The sequence below is a fragment of the Siphateles boraxobius genome, unplaced genomic scaffold (assembly GCF_051911475.1).
Source record: "Siphateles boraxobius isolate OS27281-9 unplaced genomic scaffold, OSU_SipBor_1 9, whole genome shotgun sequence".
NCBI lineage: Eukaryota > Metazoa > Chordata > Actinopteri > Cypriniformes > Leuciscidae > Siphateles > Siphateles boraxobius.
Genome location: NW_027509219.1, coordinates 5,928,687 through 5,950,262, shown reverse-complemented (window position 1 = coordinate 5,950,262; position 21,576 = coordinate 5,928,687). Strand labels below are relative to the sequence as shown.

The window sequence follows — 21,576 nt, the reverse complement described above, 5'->3', positions numbered from 1 at the left end:
CTCTGGAACAGCGCTTGCCGTAGCGGGCTCTGGAACAGCGCTTGCCGTAGCGGGCTCTGGAACAGCGCTTGCCGTAGCGGGCTCTGGAACAGCGCTTGCCGTAGCGGGCTCTGGAACAGCGCTTGCCGTAGCGGGCTCTGGAACAGCGCTTGCCGTAGCGGGCTCTGGAACAGCGCTTGCCGTAGCGGGCTCTGGAACAGCGCTTGCCGTAGCGGGCTCTGGAACAGCGCTTGCCGTAGCGGGCTCTGGAACAGCGCTTGCCGTAGCGGGCTCTGGAACAGCGCTTGCCGTAGCGGGCTCTGGAACAGCGCTTGCCGTAGCGGGCTCTGGAACAGCGCTTGCCGTAGCGGGCTCTGGAACAGCGCTTGCCGTAGCGGGCTCTGGAACAGCGCTTGCCGTAGCGGGCTCTGGAACAGCGCTTGCCGTAGCGGGCTCTGGAACAGCGCTTGCCGTAGCGGGCTCTGGAACAGCGCTTGCCGTAGCGGGCTCTGGAACAGCGCTTGCCGTAGCGGGCTCTGGAACAGCGCTTGCCGTAGCGGGCTCTGGAACAGCGCTTGCCGTAGCGGGCTCTGGAACAGCGCTTGCCGTAGCGGGCTCTGGAACAGCGCTTGCCGTAGCGGGCTCTGGAACAGCGCTTGCCGTAGCGGGCTCTGGAACAGCGCTTGCCGTAGCGGGCTCTGGAACAGCGCTTGCCGTAGCGGGCTCTGGAACAGCGCTTGCCGTAGCGGGCTCTGGAACAGCGCTTGCCGTAGCGGGCTCTGGAACAGCGCTTGCCGTAGCGGGCTCTGGAACAGCGCTTGCCGTAGCGGGCTCTGGAACAGCGCTTGCCGTAGCGGGCTCTGGAACAGCGCTTGCCGTAGCGGGCTCTGGAACAGCGCTTGCCGTAGCGGGCTCTGGAACAGCGCTTGCCGTAGCGGGCTCTGGAACAGCGCTTGCCGTAGCGGGCTCTGGAACAGCGCTTGCCGTAGCGGGCTCTGGAACAGCGCTTGCCGTAGCGGGCTCTGGAACAGCGCTTGCCGTAGCGGGCTCTGGAACAGCGCTTGCCGTAGCGGGCTCTGGAACAGCGCTTGCCGTAGCGGGCTCTGGAACAGCGCTTGCCGTAGCGGGCTCTGGAACAGCGCTTGCCGTAGCGGGCTCTGGAACAGCGCTTGCCGTAGCGGGCTCTGGAACAGCGCTTGCCGTAGCGGGCTCTGGAACAGCGCTTGCCGTAGCGGGCTCTGGAACAGCGCTTGCCGTAGCGGGCTCTGGAACAGCGCTTGCCGTAGCGGGCTCTGGAACAGCGCTTGCCGTAGCGGGCTCTGGAACAGCGCTTGCCGTAGCGGGCTCTGGAACAGCGCTTGCCGTAGCGGGCTCTGGAACAGCGCTTGCCGTAGCGGGCTCTGGAACAGCGCTTGCCGTAGCGGGCTCTGGAACAGCGCTTGCCGTAGCGGGCTCTGGAACAGCGCTTGCCGTAGCGGGCTCTGGAACAGCGCTTGCCGTAGCGGGCTCTGGAACAGCGCTTGCCGTAGCGGGCTCTGGAACAGCGCTTGCCGTAGCGGGCTCTGGAACAGCGCTTGCCGTAGCGGGCTCTGGAACAGCGCTTGCCGTAGCGGGCTCTGGAACAGCGCTTGCCGTAGCGGGCTCTGGAACAGCGCTTGCCGTAGCGGGCTCTGGAACAGCGCTTGCCGTAGCGGGCTCTGGAACAGCGCTTGCCGTAGCGGGCTCTGGAACAGCGCTTGCCGTAGCGGGCTCTGGAACTGCGCTTGCCGTAGCGGGCTCTGGAACTGCGCTTGCCGTAGCGGGCTCTGGAACTGCGCTTGCCGTAGCGGGCTCTGGAACTGCGCTTGCCGTAGCGGGCTCTGGAACTGCGCTTGCCGTAGCGGGCTCTGGAACTGCGCTTGCCGTAGCGGGCTCTGGAACAGCGCTTGCCGTAGCGGGCTCTGGAACAGCGCTTGCCGTAGCGGGCTCTGGAACAGCGCTTGCCGTAGCGGGCTCTGGAACAGCGCTTGCCGTAGCGGGCTCTGGAACAGCGCTTGCCGTAGCGGGCTCTGGAACAGCGCTTGCCGTAGCGGGCTCTGGAACAGCGCTTGCCGTAGCGGGCTCTGGAACAGCGCTTGCCGTAGCGGGCTCTGGAACAGCGCTTGCCGTAGCGGGCTCTGGAACAGCGCTTGCCGTAGCGGGCTCTGGAACAGCGCTTGCCGTAGCGGGCTCTGGAACAGCGCTTGCCGTAGCGGGCTCTGGAACAGCGCTTGCCGTAGCGGGCTCTGGAACAGCGCTTGCCGTAGCGGGCTCTGGAACAGCGCTTGCCGTAGCGGGCTCTGGAACAGCGCTTGCCGTAGCGGGCTCTGGAACAGCGCTTGCCGTAGCGGGCTCTGGAACAGCGCTTGCCGTAGCGGGCTCTGGAACAGCGCTTGCCGTAGCGGGCTCTGGAACAGCGCTTGCCGTAGCGGGCTCTGGAACAGCGCTTGCCGTAGCGGGCTCTGGAACAGCGCTTGCCGTAGCGGGCTCTGGAACTGCGCTTGCCGTAGCGGGCTCTGGAACTGCGCTTGCCGTAGCGGGCTCTGGAACTGCGCTTGCCGTAGCGGGCTCTGGAACAGCGCTTGCCGTAGCGGGCTCTGGAACAGCGCTTGCCGTAGCGGGCTCTGGAACAGCGCTTGCCGTAGCGGGCTCTGGAACAGCGCTTGCCGTAGCGGGCTCTGGAACAGCGCTTGCCGTAGCGGGCTCTGGAACAGCGCTTGCCGTAGCGGGCTCTGGAACAGCGCTTGCCGTAGCGGGCTCTGGAACAGCGCTTGCCGTAGCGGGCTCTGGAACAGCGCTTGCCGTAGCGGGCTCTGGAACAGCGCTTGCCGTAGCGGGCTCTGGAACGGGCACTGGGTTCAGCTCCGAAACACCGAACACCGGCCTCTCTAAGATCCGAGCCAGACGCTCCAGATAGTCCCAGCTCAGGAAGGCAGACGGGGCGTGAACAGTCTCTAGCTGGACAGACGGGGCGTGAACAGTCTCTAGCTGGACAGACGGGACGTGAACTGGCTCTGGCTGGGCAGACGCAGGTCTCCTCCTCTTCTTCCTCCTGATTCGTGGAGCCGATGATGCCTCGGGAGTCGAACTGGGACGAGTCTGTTCTCCAAGCCTCACGAAGCCTAACCTCAGATCCTCCGGGATCACCAGCAGACAGGCAGGAGGTGACGACACCATGGGACCCTGTGACTCCCGACGAACCAAGCAGTCCACCATGTCCCGGAACGGGCGGTGGGCCAGCCTCTCCCGTTCCGCCAGAGGTGGAGGAACTTTGAGACCCTCGATGAGGTAACGGTTAACCAGGCTCTCTTGTAAAAAATTTCTCTTTGCCTCCAAGGCCTGAGCATATCCTCTCAGGGACCTCTCTCCCTGGGGAGGGAAAGGAAGCTTGCCCAACTTGCTGTCGTTGATAGCTGACTGCCACCATAGTTCCTGGTCAGCTGATTGTTGTTTTAGTGGGGATGACATACTGTCCGCTGGGTTCAGAATGGGTCGGTTCATTCTGTCACGGTGAGATGTGGAGATAAACCCAAACGCAGACAGTATAAAATAAGACACGGTTTAATGACGAAAACAAAACCCACGAGGGGGCAAAACAGATGGAACACAGAATACCAGACTGACTAGACTAAACTGGGAAACAAATGAACAAGAAAACAAACAAGACTTCAAGAGATGCTAACAATGACTAGATGTACACAGGGTACTCACAATCAACGTATAACAATGAACCGACACAAGACAGCAAACACAAGGGGATTAAATAGGAAGACTAATCAAACATAACAGGTGACACGGGTGAAACACTAATGACAGAATCAGGATAACAAGGGGGCGGGGTAACGAGACGAGACAACACAAGCACATGACCAAAACACAAGGCCATGTGCTTGCACACAGAAAATGGGTCTGTCATGATCCTGCCAAAATACTAGAACTCACAGACCTGATGGCAGAATCATGACAGTATCATGTGTTTGGTGTCTTAAGATATTGTACAGCTTATCTAGTTTTGCGATTACATATGACATTAAATTGGTCATTGTATAGAGACATTGTTTCACTTGTAATTTTAATATAATTTTGTTTAATACTGTTCATATATACCGTTGTATTAACAACTATAATAATTTAGGCTGTACCATCTAGCCAGCCTAACTATGATGCTAAAACCTTATCTGTATATGGACTATGAAATCTGATTAATTTGTAATTAGGTGAGATGTTCATCAGTTTGGCCAGGCTGGGAGGCCAGCTGAAACCAGCTGACCACCAACTTGACCAGGCTGGGAGACCAGCTTGACCATCTAAGCCAGGCTGGGAGACCATCTAAGCCAGGCTGGGAGACCAGCTAAGCCAGGCTGGGAGACCAGCTAAATCAGGCTGGGAGACCAGCTTGACCAGCTGACCACCAACTTTACCAGGCTGGGAGACCAGCTTGACCAGCTAAGTCAGGCTGGGAGACCAGCTGACCACCAACTTGACCAGGCTGGGAGACCAGCTTGACCAGCTAAGCCAGGCTGGGAGACCAGCTTGACCAGCTAAGCCAGGCTGGGAGACCAACTAAAACCAGCTACTTCCAGCTTAAACCAGCTAAAACCAGCCAACCAGCCTAGGCTGGGTTTAGCTGGATTTTTCAGCAGGGGGGGCACGGCGCATCTCAAACAAGTCTTATATATGAAGTAGACTCGCTGGTCAAAATCGAGGGAAGGAGAGTCTGTCCATATAAACTTCCCTCGCCCACTTCACGAAGTGGAAAGCACTTCAAAATGGCGGCAGGGATTCCCCCGAGTGGAAGTGCTTAGGGAAGTTCGCAAAAGTGCGTGTCTAAAATTGGACTGGAACGCAGCCCAGAGGCGCTCCAACGATTGGTGGAAGGATTCGTGAAAGCAAATCTGATTGGAGAAATCATGGTTCGGCCCCCGAAAAATGGCGGCGGAAGGGAGGAAAGTGTGGGGAGAAACATCGGATGACGACAATGAACAAGAAATGGATTATCAGGAAGTACGGTATAATAAAAGGAAGAAAATGAGCATGGGTGATGGATCTGATTGTGAACGAACACTTAATAAAATAAAACAAACGAGAAGTGAAGCTGATAAAGAAGAGGAAAGAGAAATCAAGGTCCTAATTACTTTTGCTAAGCAGTCAGACTCATCCTGTTAAATAATCAAAAGCAATTTAGAAAGAGATAGGAGTGGTGAAAGCTGTAGCTTGTCTAAACAATGGAAGAATAATGATTAAATGTAAGGATGAAAGCAAAAACAAAAAATTCTGAAAATGAAAACACTGGCAGGAGGAAAGATCTCATGCACAGAAATAGGTAATGGAATCAGAGGGGTTATCTCAGGAGTACCTCTTAATGTAAGTATGGATGATATTAAAGCATATCTAAGTGGAGGCACAGTTATCTCTACTAGAAGACTGCAGATGTGGAAAGACAACAAAAAATGTGAGAGTATGAGCGTGATGATTCTGTTTGAAGGGAGTAATTTGCCCACAAGAGTGAAGCTAGGATTTGTAAGCTTCTTGGTGCGAGAGTTTATACCTCCACCTTTGAGATGCTTCAAGTGCCAACGGATGGGACATAGCCTACTGCAAATTTTTGTAAAGGGAGAATGCGGTGTGTAAAGTGTGGGGGGGGAACATGAATATGGCAAGTGTGAGGAGGGCATAGTGATTAAATGCTGTAACTGTGGCGGTGGACATAGCGCAGCATACGCATCTGTACAACAAGAAGCCCGCGAAGTTCAAAAAATAAAAACTTTGCAAAATGTAACATATGCAGAAGCTATGCGTAAGGTAAAAGACAAAAGTAAAGCTGAACCGAAGGTAACTAATAGGATGGAATCCTATTCTCAGAGAGTATTTATCACAGTAAACAAAATTGACTTTGTTGCATTCATTTTTGCGGTGGTGAATGGTAGGGCCTACTTCACAAGTGGAAAAGCGATCTGACAAATTAAGGATTATCGTAGGATGTGCTAATAAATTTCTCAAGTTAACAGAAGTTTCAGCAGAGGAGGTGCATGGGATTTTGAAAGCGGAGGAAGGAACTGCTGCCATGGATATGACTCAGAGTAATAATCCTTAGCTGTATGATGTCTTTCCTACTACTAAATTGGAATGCTAGGAGTTTAATAGCAAATGGTCAAGAATTTAAAAAACATATATCAGAAATGGAAAAGGCACCAGACATCATATGCATTCAAGAGACATGGTTAAACAAATCTTTGGACTTTAAGATCAATGGATATGTAGTAGAGAGGAAAGACAGAGTAACTGGAAGAGGAGGTGGGTGTGCGACATTTATTAAAGAAGATATAATATATAAGAGAATAAACACAAGTAATAATGTAGAATGTGTAAGTATAGAAGTAATGGGGAGGTATGAAGGAATTAGAATTTCAAACTTTTATAACCCATGCAAAAAAATAAATAATAGTATTCTAGAAGATTTGATGGGTGAGTCACAGGGTAAAGTTATTACATGTAGGGATTTTAATGCACATAATGGTCTATGGGGTAGCAAGAGTACAGACAATAACGGGTTAGTTGTAGAAGAATTTATAGAAGGACACTCATTAGTATGTTTGAATGATGGGAAATCAACAAGAATGGATATAGTTAAAGGCGGCTTGTCATGTTTAGATCTCACAGTAACATCAGCTGCATTAGCAGGTAAGTGCACTTAGAGCGTACAAGAGGATAATTTGGGCAGTGATCACTGGCCAATAGTCTGTGAGATTCAGAGTGCAGTATAAAAGCAAAGTTTTAACCAGTGTGCAAGGTGGGGATTTAAACAGGCAATATGGGAGTTTTGTGGGTTGTGTGAAGAAAATGTAAAAAATATAAAGATGGAAGGGAATATTGAGGAGAGATATAAAAAGGTAGTAAGTGAAATTATTTTAGCAGCGAACCTATCTATACCATTAATAAGAGGCAATGGAAAAAGAAAGAAAAATGTTCCATGGTGGTCTTAAGAATGCACGGTGGCAATAAAGAACGGAATAAGGCATTCCGGGTTTTAAAAAGGTTAATAACTCAAGATACAGTAATAGATTATCAGAAAAAAAGGGCAGCTGCAAGAAGGGTAATTAAAAGTGCAAAGAGAAAAGCATGGCAGGAGTTCTGTAACAATTGGGAGAGAGACTGGAATGCATGTGGTATGGAGAATTATAAGGAAAATGAATGGTGTTAAAGCTCAAACAAGTTCCTGTAAATGAGGAAGATGGAAAGGTGGCCAGAACAGATTAAGAAAAGATAGAAATATTGGCCAAAACATTTGCTAAAGTCCATAGTATTGAAAACTTGAGTGATGCGTTTTTAAAAAGAAGACAAGAGTTAAATAAAATGTATGAGAATGTTTGTATGAAAAAACAAGAAGTTGATAGTAACATGGATGATGATCTTAATCTCTTTGAGTTAAAAATTGCTATTAGTAATTCAAAGGATACAACACCAGGGAGAGACATGATAAGCTATAGTATGTTTAAAAACTTACCGGACGTAGCCATTAAAGTAATACTGGATGTATACAACCAGATATGGAATGAAGGCACCTTACCCAAAGAATGGTTAAATGCAGTAGTGACACCAGTACCAAAACCAGGTAAAGATGCAACAAAATCAAGTAGTTATAGGCCAATTGCTCTTACATCTACATTATGTAAGGTGATGGAAAAAATGATATTAAGAAGATTATATTATTTTTTGGAGAAAAATGAGATTTTATCATCAGCTCAAAGTGGGTTTAGGAGGAAAAGATCTACAATGGATGCTTTGTTGTTATTTGAAAGTGAGGTTAAAAAAGCTTTAACAATGAAAGAATCTCTTGTTGCTGTTTTCTTCAATATTGAAAAGGCATAATACATTTGATGGAGGGAGGGACTATTAATTAAGCTAGATAAAATTGGAATAGGGGGGAGAAAAACTGGATATTGGATTTCTTGTTTAAGCATACATTTCAGGTTAGAATAGGGGAAAAAATTTCAACAATGCATGATATTCTGAATGGGACTCCTCAAGGAAGTGTAATCAGTCCAATTTTATTTAACATAATGATTAATGATATTTATGAAAGAGTTAAACCAAGTATGGGGAAGGCACTATATGCAGATGATGGTGCAGTGTGGAAAAGAAGTAGAAACTTCTAAGGAATACAAAGGAATACAATAAACGAAGTCGAAAGGTGGTCAGTGGAATGAGGACTAAAGTTTTCAGTATTAAAGACCCAATATATGGTTTTTACAAAGAAAAGGGAAATGGAACAATTGACTTTGAAATTATATGGTCAATTATTAGAAAGAGTGACAGAATTTAAATACCTTGGACTAATATTTGTTGGAAAATTAACATGGAATAGATATATTTAGAAAATTGAGAACAAGTGCAAAAGAGTAATAAATTGCATGACTTCAATAGCCAAATATGAGTGGGGAGCAAGGAAAAGCGCACTACTACATGTATATCAAGCCTTAATACGGTCTAGTTTAGATTATGGGTGTGCAGTGTATGGTGGTGCAGCAAAATCAGAGCTAAAGAAGTTGGACAACTTACAGGCTAGGGCACTTAGAATTTGTTGTGGAGCAATAAGATCAACTCCTCTAGATGCCATCAGGGTTGAAATGGGGGAGATGCCACTATTTAAAAAGGGAAAAGCTTACAATGATGTGTGTTAATTTGCAGGGTTGTAATAAGAGTCATTGCACACGAGCAATTTTAAATGACTGTTGGGAATATAAGAAGAATAATGGAAATAGTTTTGGATGGAAGTGTAAACAGTGGGTTAAGGAATGTGGTCTGGAAAATGTAGTTATTTGTCCCAATATGCCATTAAAAGGGGTATCAGTGTGGAATATTCCTGAACCTAATGTTGAAATAAGACTGCTGGAGGATTGGGAGAAAGCAGAAGGAAGATATACTAATAGCTATGAAATCAATGGTTTTATGAGAGAAAATGTTTATTCTTGTATACAGATCTATACAGACGGATCTAAAGACCCAGTCGAACAAAAAGTGGGAGTAGGAGTATATATTCCAAAATTTGAGACAAAAATAAGTTTAAGGTTGAGTGACAAAATGTCTGTATATTCAACAGAACTAACTGCTATAATAGTAGGTTTGCAGTGGTTAGAGCAGACTAAGCCAAATAGGATGGCGACAGTAATTTGCTCAGATTCTGCATCAGCACTTAAAAGTATATTGTCAACAAAAACTGACAGAGAAGACCTGATATATAGAAATTTATACATTATTATATAGGCTGAACATAGAGGGTACACTCAAAAAAATAATCTTTTGAACCAACTTAATTAAAGTAAGGAAAGGTTTTCCACGAAATTGAATTATATTTATCCAACACAATCTAATTTGTTCGAAATGATTTGTTGTAATCTTGCTGTATGAACTTAAATTAATTTGGTCAAGACTACTAAATTAATTGTGTCATTCCTACTAGCTAGAATTTTGTCAAGTTACCCAGATTTAATTTTTGTCCTGTCTAAAATCATCAACATTATAATTTTAGTTAGTTTGGCCCTATAGTTACTTCTAATGATATTAGGGACTAGTATTCGATTTAATTAGAACAACTTTTTGCATAATAATATTAAATATGACTTATGCAGGGATGTAAGTGAGGTTTAATGCATATGGAATGTTTACTGAGTTCCCACATCCTAAACACAGTCGTCACTCTTCTGCATAATGGTAACCACAAAATTCAAAAACATTACATAAAGTCCTCTAAGTTTCTAACATAACTGAACATTAAATACTAACATCAACTAACAACATCTTTCCATTTACTGAAAAACACATAAAATAACATTTTTATCCCTAAATTTACCCTCCTAATGCAGTCCCTTGCAAAGCATGCTGGGAGCTACAGATCCACTGCCAAGTTAGTTGTCAACAAAAATAATTCATGTAGTTTTCACACAAATTAATTAAGTAAACTTCAGTTTTAAATATATTAGATTGATTGAACACAATAAAATTAAGTTGTGACAAAATATTAAACAATTGTGTTACTTTTGCTTATTTTAATTAATTAAATTTAACAAGAGGCAAAATTTATTTTTTTGAGTGTATAATTGTATGCTTTTGTTGGGTGCCGGCACATATTGGGATAGTAGGAAATGAAATAGCGGATAAATTAGCAAAAGAAGCGTTAAGGAAAGACGGTAGATATTAAGATACCTTTAGGAAGAAATGAAGTTAGATCAATAATAGAGAAATAATAAGAATATGGCAACAAAGATGGGAAAGTAGCAGTACAGGTAGATGGTATTATAGTATTGTAAAATCAGTAGGGAAAAAATAATCGTGCTATGGAAGACCATGGAAATGGTATGTGTGATGAATGTGGTGTTATTGAAACAGTAGAACGTGTTTTTTAAGTGTAGTAAATATGAAGAACAGCATAGCGGTCTTTTTAGTAATATAAAGAACAGGCCAGTGAGTATCATGGACCTATTGGGAAAGGGTTTGAGTGATAGACAGAGGTTTAAGGACGTGATAACATTTTTAGAGCTTACAGGGCTATATCACAGGTTAGAGCCTGAGGAGGAAGAGCAAGTAGCTCTAGTCATCCTGGAGGTTGAGGAGCTGAACACGTAGCGTCAGCTGAAGCTCGGGCTCTGATACTCTGGGATGTTAAAGTTTTTTATTTTTTTTATTTTTATTTTTTAAATCAGATCCATTACTCATGTGCGCAAGGTATACAGTAGGTGGCGGTACTCCAAAGGAGTGAGCGGCCATAAAACGGAAAGAAGAAGAAGAAGAAGAGAAGAAGAAGAAATCATGGTTCGTACAAATCTGAATCTACGCCTTCTGCAGGACTGGAGGAAGTGTAAACCAAACCGGCGTGTGTGTGCAAGAAGGGAAATGGCGGACGCTGTGTCTATTTTCATGTCAATTGGCCTTAGTGAGCAAAAAGCTAAGGAAACCCTGAAAAATGAATTGCTCTCATCAACACTCAAGAAGGCCATCGAAGTGGTACATAATTAATGAATACGCATAATGAATGACTGCTGTTGTGCGCAGTAAAAGTCATTAGCCTCTCAAGAACTTACATGGCAATTTCGTTAGCTTACATTACGAGGGGTGTTTGGAAAAGTTTTGTAATATTGCTGATGTTATACTGTTGTGTTTTTGTTTCTCAGGCTCAAGGACTGCTTGGGTCCGCTGTCATTGATAAGACTACCGGCACTCTGCTGTACAGTATGGTGACACGACTTAAAGACACGCATCGACTTTCTTTCTTCACAGAATACATCATTACACGAAAAATAACCACGGAACTGCAGTTGTCAGGTACCTGATTGTCTTTATTATTCTGCCACTCTCTTATTTTTTGTTTCTCAGTGTCTATAATGTTTTGTTTTCTTAAAGTAACTGATGTCTATCAATATAATTGATTAATAATCAAGAATTTGCTGATATGAGCACCAATGTTTTGTGGAGTACAAAAAGGTAATTTAAAGAGGAAACTATAGCGGAGAACACTAGACTTGACACACAGAAGCTAATGGCACATGTCGATATGCTTAGTGACACATCCGGTCTTCATTGGCATGTGATAGTGGCATGTGCCACAATCTGAGGCAATTGTTTTCTGAAGGTTAGACTAGGCTAGCTATCGATAACGTTACACTGACACAACTTAAGTTAATGCTCTGAATTCCCAGCTAATATCAAATCCATAACTTTTTGATCAAGTTCAAATTTCCAGGTCAACCACAAATAGTCCCAGACCGATTTATTACACATCCAGAAGAATCAGCAATGTGATTGGCTAAGGACAAAAAAGCAGGAAAATATACCGATTTTGTTGTTTTATTAACATTAAATAGATAGTTCTCCCAAAAATTTTAATTGTCATCATTTACTCTCTCAAGTTTGTTTTAAACCTGAATAAGTTTCTTTCTTCTGTTGAAGTTATTTGGAAGAATGTGGGTAACCAAACAGTTGATGTACCCCAGTGATTTCCATAGTATATTTTTCGCTATGGAAGTCAATGGGGACCAGCAACTGTCTGGTTACTCACATTCTTCAAAATATCTTCTTTTGTGTTCAGCACAAGAAATAAATTAATATAGGTTTGGAACAACATTACAGTGAATAAATAATGACAGAATTTTTATTTTTGGGTGAACTATCCCTTTAAGGACAAGCGGCTGCATGTTTATTATTAGGGCTACTGTCTCTTTAAGACCTGGACGCGTCTAATATAAACGCATTTGACAAGCAGATTTCTCTAAATTTTCTAGGTTTGCTTTCAGTTTAGACATAACCAATTTATGTATTTTAATCCAATTAATCCGGAAAAATCACATCCCTGAGAATACATTTGTTTCTTTATAGGCTCTGGTATTTATGGAGCATAATAGGAATAAAGTTGTGACAAAAAAAATTATCAGGGAGGAAAAATCTGAGGGGGCATTCACTTTGAATGGGCATGACGCCACTGCATGTCGCCGTATGTTGTGACACCTCCAGTAGTGACTGTCAGATGAATAAGCAGCTATTTTGACTAAATGTGACATAAAATCCTAAATAAATAGCCTAATTTATTGAAATTTATAATTGCAATTAAACGCATTGAAGTCGGTAATATTTTTTTCAAACATGTTATTTCTGTCACGTCTGTATTTGAGTGGCATGTTCCACTGCCATACAAAAACCTGTAAAAAAACGTTGAGTGAATGCAGTAGTCGCAATTCTATCTCTATATCGCTCTGGTTCCACTGAATGTTTTGTGTCACCAGTGCAAGGGTATTGTATGTCGTTTTTCCCGCAAAGTCGCAAACTGCCCATTCTAGGAAAAAATCAAAATAAATCTATAATGGGTTACTACGAATAACGCATTAACAGTCACATTCGTTACTGTAAACCTTTATTTTTGCATTATGCTTCACGGACGCATGCCGGTAGGTGTCATTATAAGTGATGCCGAGTTCAGACTGCACGATTTTAGCCCCGATTTTGGCTCGCCGACAGGTTTTGAGAAATCGCAGACAAATGCCCGAAATCACAGGCAAATCGGTGCTCGTTCACGCGAGTGACTATCACGCAGTGTGAATCAGCAAAGACGCGATCTGAGTGAATCGCCGACGAGTCACCGACGCCTGTGAGATATTTGGCATGCTAAATATCTGGACCTGTCGGCGATTCACAATCCTGCTGTGTGAAAAGTGTTCTGACTGAAAACTACATCGACGATGACCGACAGCCAATGAGAGAGCAAGATACAGGACAGCAGGATGTTCAGGTAGGAGTTATAGACCAGAATATCAGTATTTTAATAGATAGGCCTATATTTACAATTAGCCTATATCAAACAGAAACAAAGCACAAACATTTGCATGACCAGCAGCAACAGCAGGACATTTGTAAAATTATTTATTTACCCCCAACTCTCTTTGCAAAACACAGTCCTTGCTCCCCTTGTCTTCCCAACCATTTCCTCCAGCATAAACTGTTTATTTTTCTCATTTTCGCTGCAAATCAGCGCACGGAAAATTTGGATCGCAATCTTCTTGTAGGCTATCATTTTTAATTACAAATTCAGTGTCGCGCGAGAACTCCGGTCTCACGCACGCGTGATCTTCCGTTATTTCCTTATCACTTCTCGCGTTTGTTTGGTTGTGAAACGTAGTTTGCGGACCAGGGAGAAGTTGTTGGCGATTCTTTCTTTTGTAAAGTCATGCAGTGTGAAACCTCCTGTAGCCGATCCATCGTGCAGTGTGAACACACCAGCAACTGAATATTACCCCAGATAGTCACGCAGTGTGAAAACAACAGTGACACAATTATTTTGAAAATCATGCAGTCTGAACTCGGCATAAGTGTAACACTGGCCAGCGCAAGATTCTTGTCTGTCCTTCCAAAACGAGTAAAAAAAAATAATTCTTTAAAATCATTTGCTAGGCTACGTATCCGAAAAGCAGGATTACATGCTGAGATACTAGCAATCTTTTTTTATTTATACATGTGCACAAAAGTGCTCAGTGCATTTTATAAACTCAACAAACGTTTTGGTCACACAGGACCTTCCTCAGTGTAGCTTTAATATTTAAAAAATAATTAAACGGATTATTTAATAAATAAAATCAATTTTATTGTACAAATTACCTCAAGGAATCATATGTTTGGCTGCAACATTAATTACATATCGTTCTCCAGTTAAGTACATATGTTACATAATCTACATTATACTCTGGCAGACAGCTGCAGGTGTCAAAAATGGAAATAGACATGTCAGTTTTAGCCTGTGCCAACGGATTCGTAATGTGCCACTTGCGGAACAATATGCTGTCAAACATATGATTTATTACATCGCTTTATGTAAATTTATGTAAAACTATAAATTTAGTTAATGTGGCAACAAAAATGGATTTTATTTATTATACACAATTCCTTAAAATAATTTTTGAAATATTAAAGCCACAGAAGAGAATCTTGCACTGGCAAGTGTTACACTTACTTATACTGACACCTACCGACATGCGTCCGTGCAGCATATTGCAAAAATAAAGGTTTACAGTAACGAATGTGACTGTTAATGAGTTATTCGTAGTGACCCATGATGGATTTAATTTGTCTTTCCTAGAATGGGCAGTTTGTGACTTTGTGTGATAAACAACATACAGTAGCACTGTAATTTAAAAACATTCCACTCAAATACATGTGCCACAAACTGAAAAAAAATGACCAACTTTAATGCGTTTAATTGACATTTAAAATATCACAAAATTAGGCTATTTATTTAGGATTTTGTGTCACAATTACATCAGTATAGCTGCTTATTCATCTGTCAGTCACTACTAGAAGTTTCATAACATATAGCGACATGTTCCGAGACTCAGTGTCAGTCAAGTGTCATGTCAGTGTTTGGCGACAATGTCAGTGGCACATGCCACTATCACATGCCAATGAAGACCGGATGTGTCACGAAGCATAGCTATATGTGCTATTGGCTTCTGTGAGCCAAATGCCATGTCACTTAATGTTAATACTGTCTCTCCCCTGCATGATCAGTTCTCATAGTTCACTAATTTGCTGTTCACCACTTGTTGACATTTTTATTGCTGTTATTTTTTCTCAGCGGCATTGGACTTTGTGAAAAGTCACCCTCAGGAACATGTGGATCGTAGTGAGTTTGAGACTGCCTGTGGAGTGGGAGTGGTGGTCACACCTGAGCAGATAGAGGATGCAGTAAGGACGCTTCTTCATAAATGTTCTTCATAAAAAGAAAAGGGTATCTTCTCTGGCCACAGAATAATAATTATTTCTGAGCATGTACAGCGTTTTGAGCATGTAGCAAGAACAAACCGTAAAGGGACTTCGTATTGCAAGCGAATCAGAACCAAATACATAAAGTGCATAAGTTTTATTAACTAAATCATAAACATAAATAAACTAAACACACATACAGACATAAAGAAATAGGTTAGTGATAGGATTAAATTGGAAACCGGAAAAAGGGACTATGAGAAGAACCATCAGAATTTCATTTTCACATTTCATTGAATCGAATACTTGCATTTGTAGTGGGAACAAGTCTTGAAGTTGTTGAAAATTTAAGTCGTTGATGGTTCTGGCAGTGTCAAGTGGAAGTTCGTTGAGAGTTCACTTTCTCCAGGAACGCATGGCTGGTTTGTTCAAGGCCTGAGGCCCTGTTGAGGCCACGCCGAGCACCCGGGAGAAGTGAGGAAGTCGGAAGAGTGGGTGATTGGAGTCGTTGTTGGTTGGAGTCTTTGTTCCAAAACTCCTGAGATTGTCCTTTGTTCTTTGTGAGAGAGAGGGGGGGTTCCCCAGTATCACCAGAACAGTGTTGCGGCTGGATGAAAGAACTTAGAGATGGAGGTCACATGTGGACTGTCTCTAATAAAGGCTGGAAAGGATCCACCCCCAAGGGTTGAACTCGACCAATAAGAACAGTGACATGTCTGAGAGGGAAAATGGCTCTTAGTTGATTTACGAGTCTTTGTCTGAAGCGTGGTTATACCTTCATTAATGCTCAGATAGCTATAACACATCCACACTGCATTCTAGAAGAAGGTGATGTAGATCAAAGTGTGAGTCATTAAATGAGGATTAATTAGGTAGGATGCATGATATAGGTGAGGTTACATTGATCGTTAGTTGGTGGTATATCAGGGTACATACCATACATAAGTCACACAGTCCCAATAGTCACAATAGTCATCACAGTTTTATGCATGTTCATTTATAGATCAGTTAGTCTATGATTAATGCAGCAAAGTCTGTTTTAAATAGGGTTTCTGTGTTCCCATTGTATCTCTCTCTTGTGCATGTGGCCACATTCCTCGGAGGTCGTAAAATCTCCTTATCATGCCCTGTTACATGACACTGTTTCTGCCCTTGTGTTCGTTCATTTGGGCTGTTAGTTTTGGAGTATCATAAACCTTTGTATATAATGTAGGGCTGCAACAACTAATCGATAAAATCGATTATAATCGATTATGAAAATCGTTGTCAACGAATGTCATTATCGATTAGTTGGTCTGCTTACGTCACGGGGAGCGTTTACTGGTACGCACACACACGCAAGGTCTCTCTCCCTCAGGCGCTCTGCCGAGCGCGCGCACTACACGGTTTGGAGCAGTCTCTTCTGTCTCGCATGCGCGCTCTTGCTTGCGCGCTCTAGATTTCGGGAGTTTGAACTAATTCGCGGGCATCAGGGAGCCGCAATCAATATGCGGGAGAATCCCGGGACTTCCGGGATGTCTGTATTTTGTCTCGAGCATCAGGTTGTGCAATCAGTTCGCTCGCAACGTAAGTGATGGATTAAAATAGCGCTACCGCAGAAATAGGTTAAATTAAAACGGTGTTTACAAAGTGAAGCATTAAATACAAAGGCAGTTAATAACAGCAGCAGTAAAATATTGTTTTTTAGTCACTGTACTCAGTGGTTTTCAGCGAATGCTTGTGCACTAATGCATAATTTCTCCTGTCCTTTACTCAAGCCTGTTAGCTTGCTGGGTAACGTTACCTCCATTCCGTTCTCTTTTTATAGCATTTGTCTACTAAGTTTTAATTGTTTTTCAAACGCGATCTACTGCGGCTCTACGTTCACACAATTTTTTTCAGTCTTTCTATATTTATTTAATCAATTTATCCTTATATTATATTCTTTTATATATTATATATATAATATATATTATATTCTTTATCCCTATATTCCTTATATATAATTAATTTTAAATAAAAATTAAATGAGTTATATATTTTAGATGTTTTTAGTTTGTTTTTAGTTCAGATATTCACATCTGAACAACATGTCTGTGTAAATTTGTTTTAACAAAAATTGTGTTAAAACATAATATGTTGGATATCATTTTTTTAACAATAATCATGTTTGTCAACTTGCCATCAGCAATTATCATTAAAAACAATGCAAATATTGACATTAGTAAAACTCAATGTGTGGCTTTTGCACTTTTTAAAGTACACTTTTACACATAAATACCCTGATTTACGGTTTTATTTAGTTATAATAAAAAAAAAAATCTAATTTAATTGCTATCCGATTAATCGATTAATCGAAAAAATAATCGTCCGATTAATCGATTATCAAAATAATCGTTAGTTGCAGCCCTAATATAATGAATAATTAGTGTGTGTCTGAGTGGTCCATACCCTACAGATCCCCCCTTTCGATCGTTGTTGTTCCATCTCAAGGACAACCACGAGCGAAGTTGGATGTGCAGAGAGATCAGACACACACTTGTCATAGAAGGCTGGTATTTGCTGGTATTTATGTGGTATTTGCAGATTGAGGGTGCTGTCCTCCATGGCTTCTCGAAGGGGCTTGGCTGGTACCTGGGGTGTTGCCATGGTGACAGTTCTGTGCTGGTTCTGGGCATGCTCAGTCCAGCTGCATTGAATCTGGCTCGAACCTCAGTCTCTAGCTGGTCTGTAAGGTTTTGGGCACAGGTCCTCTCCTTGTGGGACACTGTGATCTGTAATGTGAGGTTGTTTACCTTCTGTTTCATACCCATAAGGTGGGGTAAGGAGGTGATAATCTTGATCAGCCAAGTGTGGCTGTAACTCTGGCTTGGGTCATGGGTCGTTGGTCCTCTTCTCTCATGGTGCAATTACGTTTGTCTCTGGTGCTGTAGGATGTCAGCAGTCATGGTGGAACAGTGTTTCAGTCTCCTGTCTGGTTATGGTCAGGTTAAACCGAGCATCTCCGACACTTAGGCACACTTTGTGGTGAGAGACTAATGCATGACCCTAAAGAGTTCAGAGCTAAGGTTTAAAGGGTTAGCTAGGTACGTAGCATAAAGCTAGGTGTTTTGTGTGTAGCTAGCTAGTGAAGTGTGTCTTGCATCCTTATTATCTTAGTTGTGGATGTTAGGAGGCTAAGACTTGTGTGGTTCCAAGAGTATTTCTTGGAAAGGGCATAGCCGAGATGAAATAAATGACTTAAGATGGTTCTTATGACTAAATTATTTATCTGGACTTAACTGGTGGTTCACGACAAAGTGAAGGTTAGGAGGAAAAAGGACAGCTTTCCTATTCAGATTATGCTTATCAATCCTCAGGACTATAGTTATGCCCTAGTAATCGTTGAGATTGCTTGTGTTGCGGGGTCATAAAAATTAGTGTACTTGTTGAAAATAAACAAAATCACAAATCAAGGTGTCTCTGGTTCCTTTGTAGGCTTTCTTACAGCAGGAATGATCTGGAATTGGGAGTAATCAATAGCACTAGTGACTAACCTTTAGATTTGCTTGGACCAACACCCCATAGTGGTTCACAGCTGCTGCGTGTTTCAGACCACGCCGTGTGTGTCCTTCCAAAGGTTTAGTCAACATGCTGATGAAAATTCTCATTACTAAAACAATTCTTCTCAAGCAACACAGTTACATGTAACTAATTTTAGGTTTAATTAGCAGGGTAACTGCAAATCTAGGACTATGCCTAAACTAGTGAAGGTGAAATTCAGCTGAGAAGAACAAAGAAAAGAGAAAGTAAAAAAAAAAAATTAGAAACCTTAAATGGTGTTAAAGGAAAAGTATTTTAGAATACTTTGCACTGTATACACAAAAGCTGTAATTAAAGGCTTCAAGTAAATTATGCTAACCGCTAACTGTAGAAGTTATTATGTAGCATAGTCTAAGCTGGATGGATGCTAGGTTTGCTTAGCTTAGCCTAAGCTGGATGGACGCTAGGTTAAGTTAGCTTGGCCACCTAGGCTGGTTTGGTTACAAAAGGACCTCACGAGTTAGCACTTCCTGTGACAAGTCATGTCATGGGAACCAGTGCATGTCAGAACAATTCAACAGTCCATAAAGAATGTCTGCACATTTTAAATGAGTTATGCATGTTTAAACCGGTTAAAAGGGGGCGCCTATACTTTAAGTCTTTCAAGAACTTGATGTTACATTCAGTAAAATGCAAATGTGGTTTGACATTTGCAAATTTCATGGAACTCTTCTCTTTACATTACACAACTTATTCTATTTGTTTACAGAGTAAGGAAATAGATTTGCTGTAAGTCAAAGCTTGTCTAAGCCTATATAGTTATGTCCATCTCATGCATAAATACTGACTTTTCAGTGAGTGAACAGTTTTGATCGCTAGGTAGCTCTCTGCTTGTAGATGCAGCCAAAATTTAGGTGAATTACATAAATCTCACAATAATTTGTAAGGTCTTTACTTTGTAGAAAGGGGAGCATCACCCAAGTCTACGTGTATATAACACTGTACTGAGATTCCTTCGTCAAATACAGATTAAGCAATACTGCAATTTGGATTCCTTTAACCAAAGCAGAATAATAGATACCGGTACGGTTTACATGCCGCTGAGATGAGATTCCTTTGTCAAAGGGACTTACGCTTTAATGCTGAAATTACCGATACCGGTTAAGACCCTTTATTTTCTTTTTATTATTATTATTATTTTAAGTAGAGATGTCAATTCCAGCTATCGTTTCGTCTGCATTTAGACAAGTCAGCAGCTAGTGATCAAAATGTGTATCGCATATCGTGTCCCATTTGGATCGGAATGATCAAATAAATACTTTTAGGATAACAGTAGTTTACGAAGGGGCTCTAGGTCATGCTATTTTTCTCAGCTCAGGTGGTTTGCTTACTATCTGGCATTAGGGTGACGAATGCCCTATTTGGAGTTAGTATGTCCTGTAACAAGTCATTGTCATAGAAACTAATGTGCAGCAGTGTATTATTTCAACCAGCGGGTGGCACAATGTCTGTATGTTTCAAAAAGCAGTGCATAGTCTGTTGGCACGTGAGGCTTACACCTGCATTCAAGATTTTCTTTAAATCAGTAAAATTCTAATTTTACTAATGCAAACTCTTGCTTCTTTTTGAGCACACATTTTCATCTACTTTAAAAGTTTTATGTCCTATGCTGACTAGGAACTTTGTAGCAGAGTCTTGCATTGTGGTCATGCCGTGTGTCTTCTGGGTTCTTCTTTAAAGTTCAGAGTCAAAAGATTCTTGAAGCTGGTGTCTTCCTCCGTCACAGGTTCGTTGCACGCTCCGAGGTAGCTTGCTTGATGTCTGTGGTAGTAGCACATACACTTTCAGGGTTACCCTGGTTGGTGTCTGGGACTGCGCCCAGTCTGCATTCAGACTCTGAATCTGAGAATCCTGTTATGATGGCTTGTTCCAACTGCTGGTAGTGCCACCGCCAAAGCCAGGAAGTTTCATCACCCTGGGCAGGATGTGATTCAGAGCAGATAGAGTCTGTCTTGGTGTGTCACACCGGTCGAAGGCTGCATGTGAAAACCATTTCTCGGTTGGCAGGGACGTCGTGGTCTCCTGCGAGCTCTGACGTCAATTCAGGGATGTTTCTGACCATTCGCTCGAGATCTTTGAGTGTCACTTCATGTGTCGTTTCAGGGTTTGTCTGAATTAATCCTTTTCGTCCTGCGGCTACAGGGGCTTTTGGCTTAACACTGACTGGTGAAGTGTCAAGCCGAGGGCTTTGGCTCCTCCCCCCTTTGTGCAGGGCTGGGGAAGCTTACGCTGCTGATGTGAAGTTCAGCAGGGTACATCTTTCTTGTGGGGTCCATTTGCAGTTGGTTGGATTGTTGCAGTTCTCTTTGGACCACATGGAGTTAGTCCATAATGTTACAGCATCGCTAAGTCAGTGTTCGGACTTCAGCTGCACGTTGATGGCTTTAGCGTCTCTCTCTTTGAGTTCAACCAGTTCCTCTCTCGTCTGTTGGCTGGTGCTCAGCAGCTGTCAGAGCCGCTTGAAAACTGGTGATCTCTTTCAGTTGCTCCACGCTGTCAGGGTCTTTGCATCTGTCCTGTGCCTTCTCCCGTTGAGCAGGGTTCGTTCTCTGTGGAGTCCTGTGGCTGGCAGCGTTAGTTCATTTACCTCCTGTTTGAGGACTGCAGAAGCATGGTCAAGGACAAGATGATGCTGGTCAGCTCTTGGTGGCTCAGGCTGGGTGTCAGACGTCTGCTTTTGTTGTTGCCTAACTGTTCCTTCCTCTGCCGTGGCGGGTCTTAGCCTGCTTCAGGCTGGAGGATGTCCATGAAACTGGTCTGCCGGGTCTTCAGGTGGTC

At 43.0% G+C, this 21,576-nt stretch overlaps 1 protein-coding gene across 1 annotated transcript in view; it reads left to right on the top strand.

The window, feature by feature from the left end:
- Positions 1 to 10,774: 10,774 nt before the first annotated feature.
- qars1 (glutaminyl-tRNA synthetase 1) overlaps positions 10,775 to 21,576 on the top strand; it is a 78,436-nt gene continuing 67,634 nt past the window's right edge. Inside the window, exons 1-3 of the mRNA XM_077224575.1 lie at positions 10,775 to 10,998; positions 11,166 to 11,316; positions 15,110 to 15,219. Of these exons, the coding sequence (XP_077080690.1) occupies positions 10,804 to 10,998; positions 11,166 to 11,316; positions 15,110 to 15,219 (456 nt within the window). The 5' untranslated portion in view covers positions 10,775 to 10,803. The remainder of the gene's footprint in view (positions 10,999 to 11,165; positions 11,317 to 15,109; positions 15,220 to 21,576) is intronic.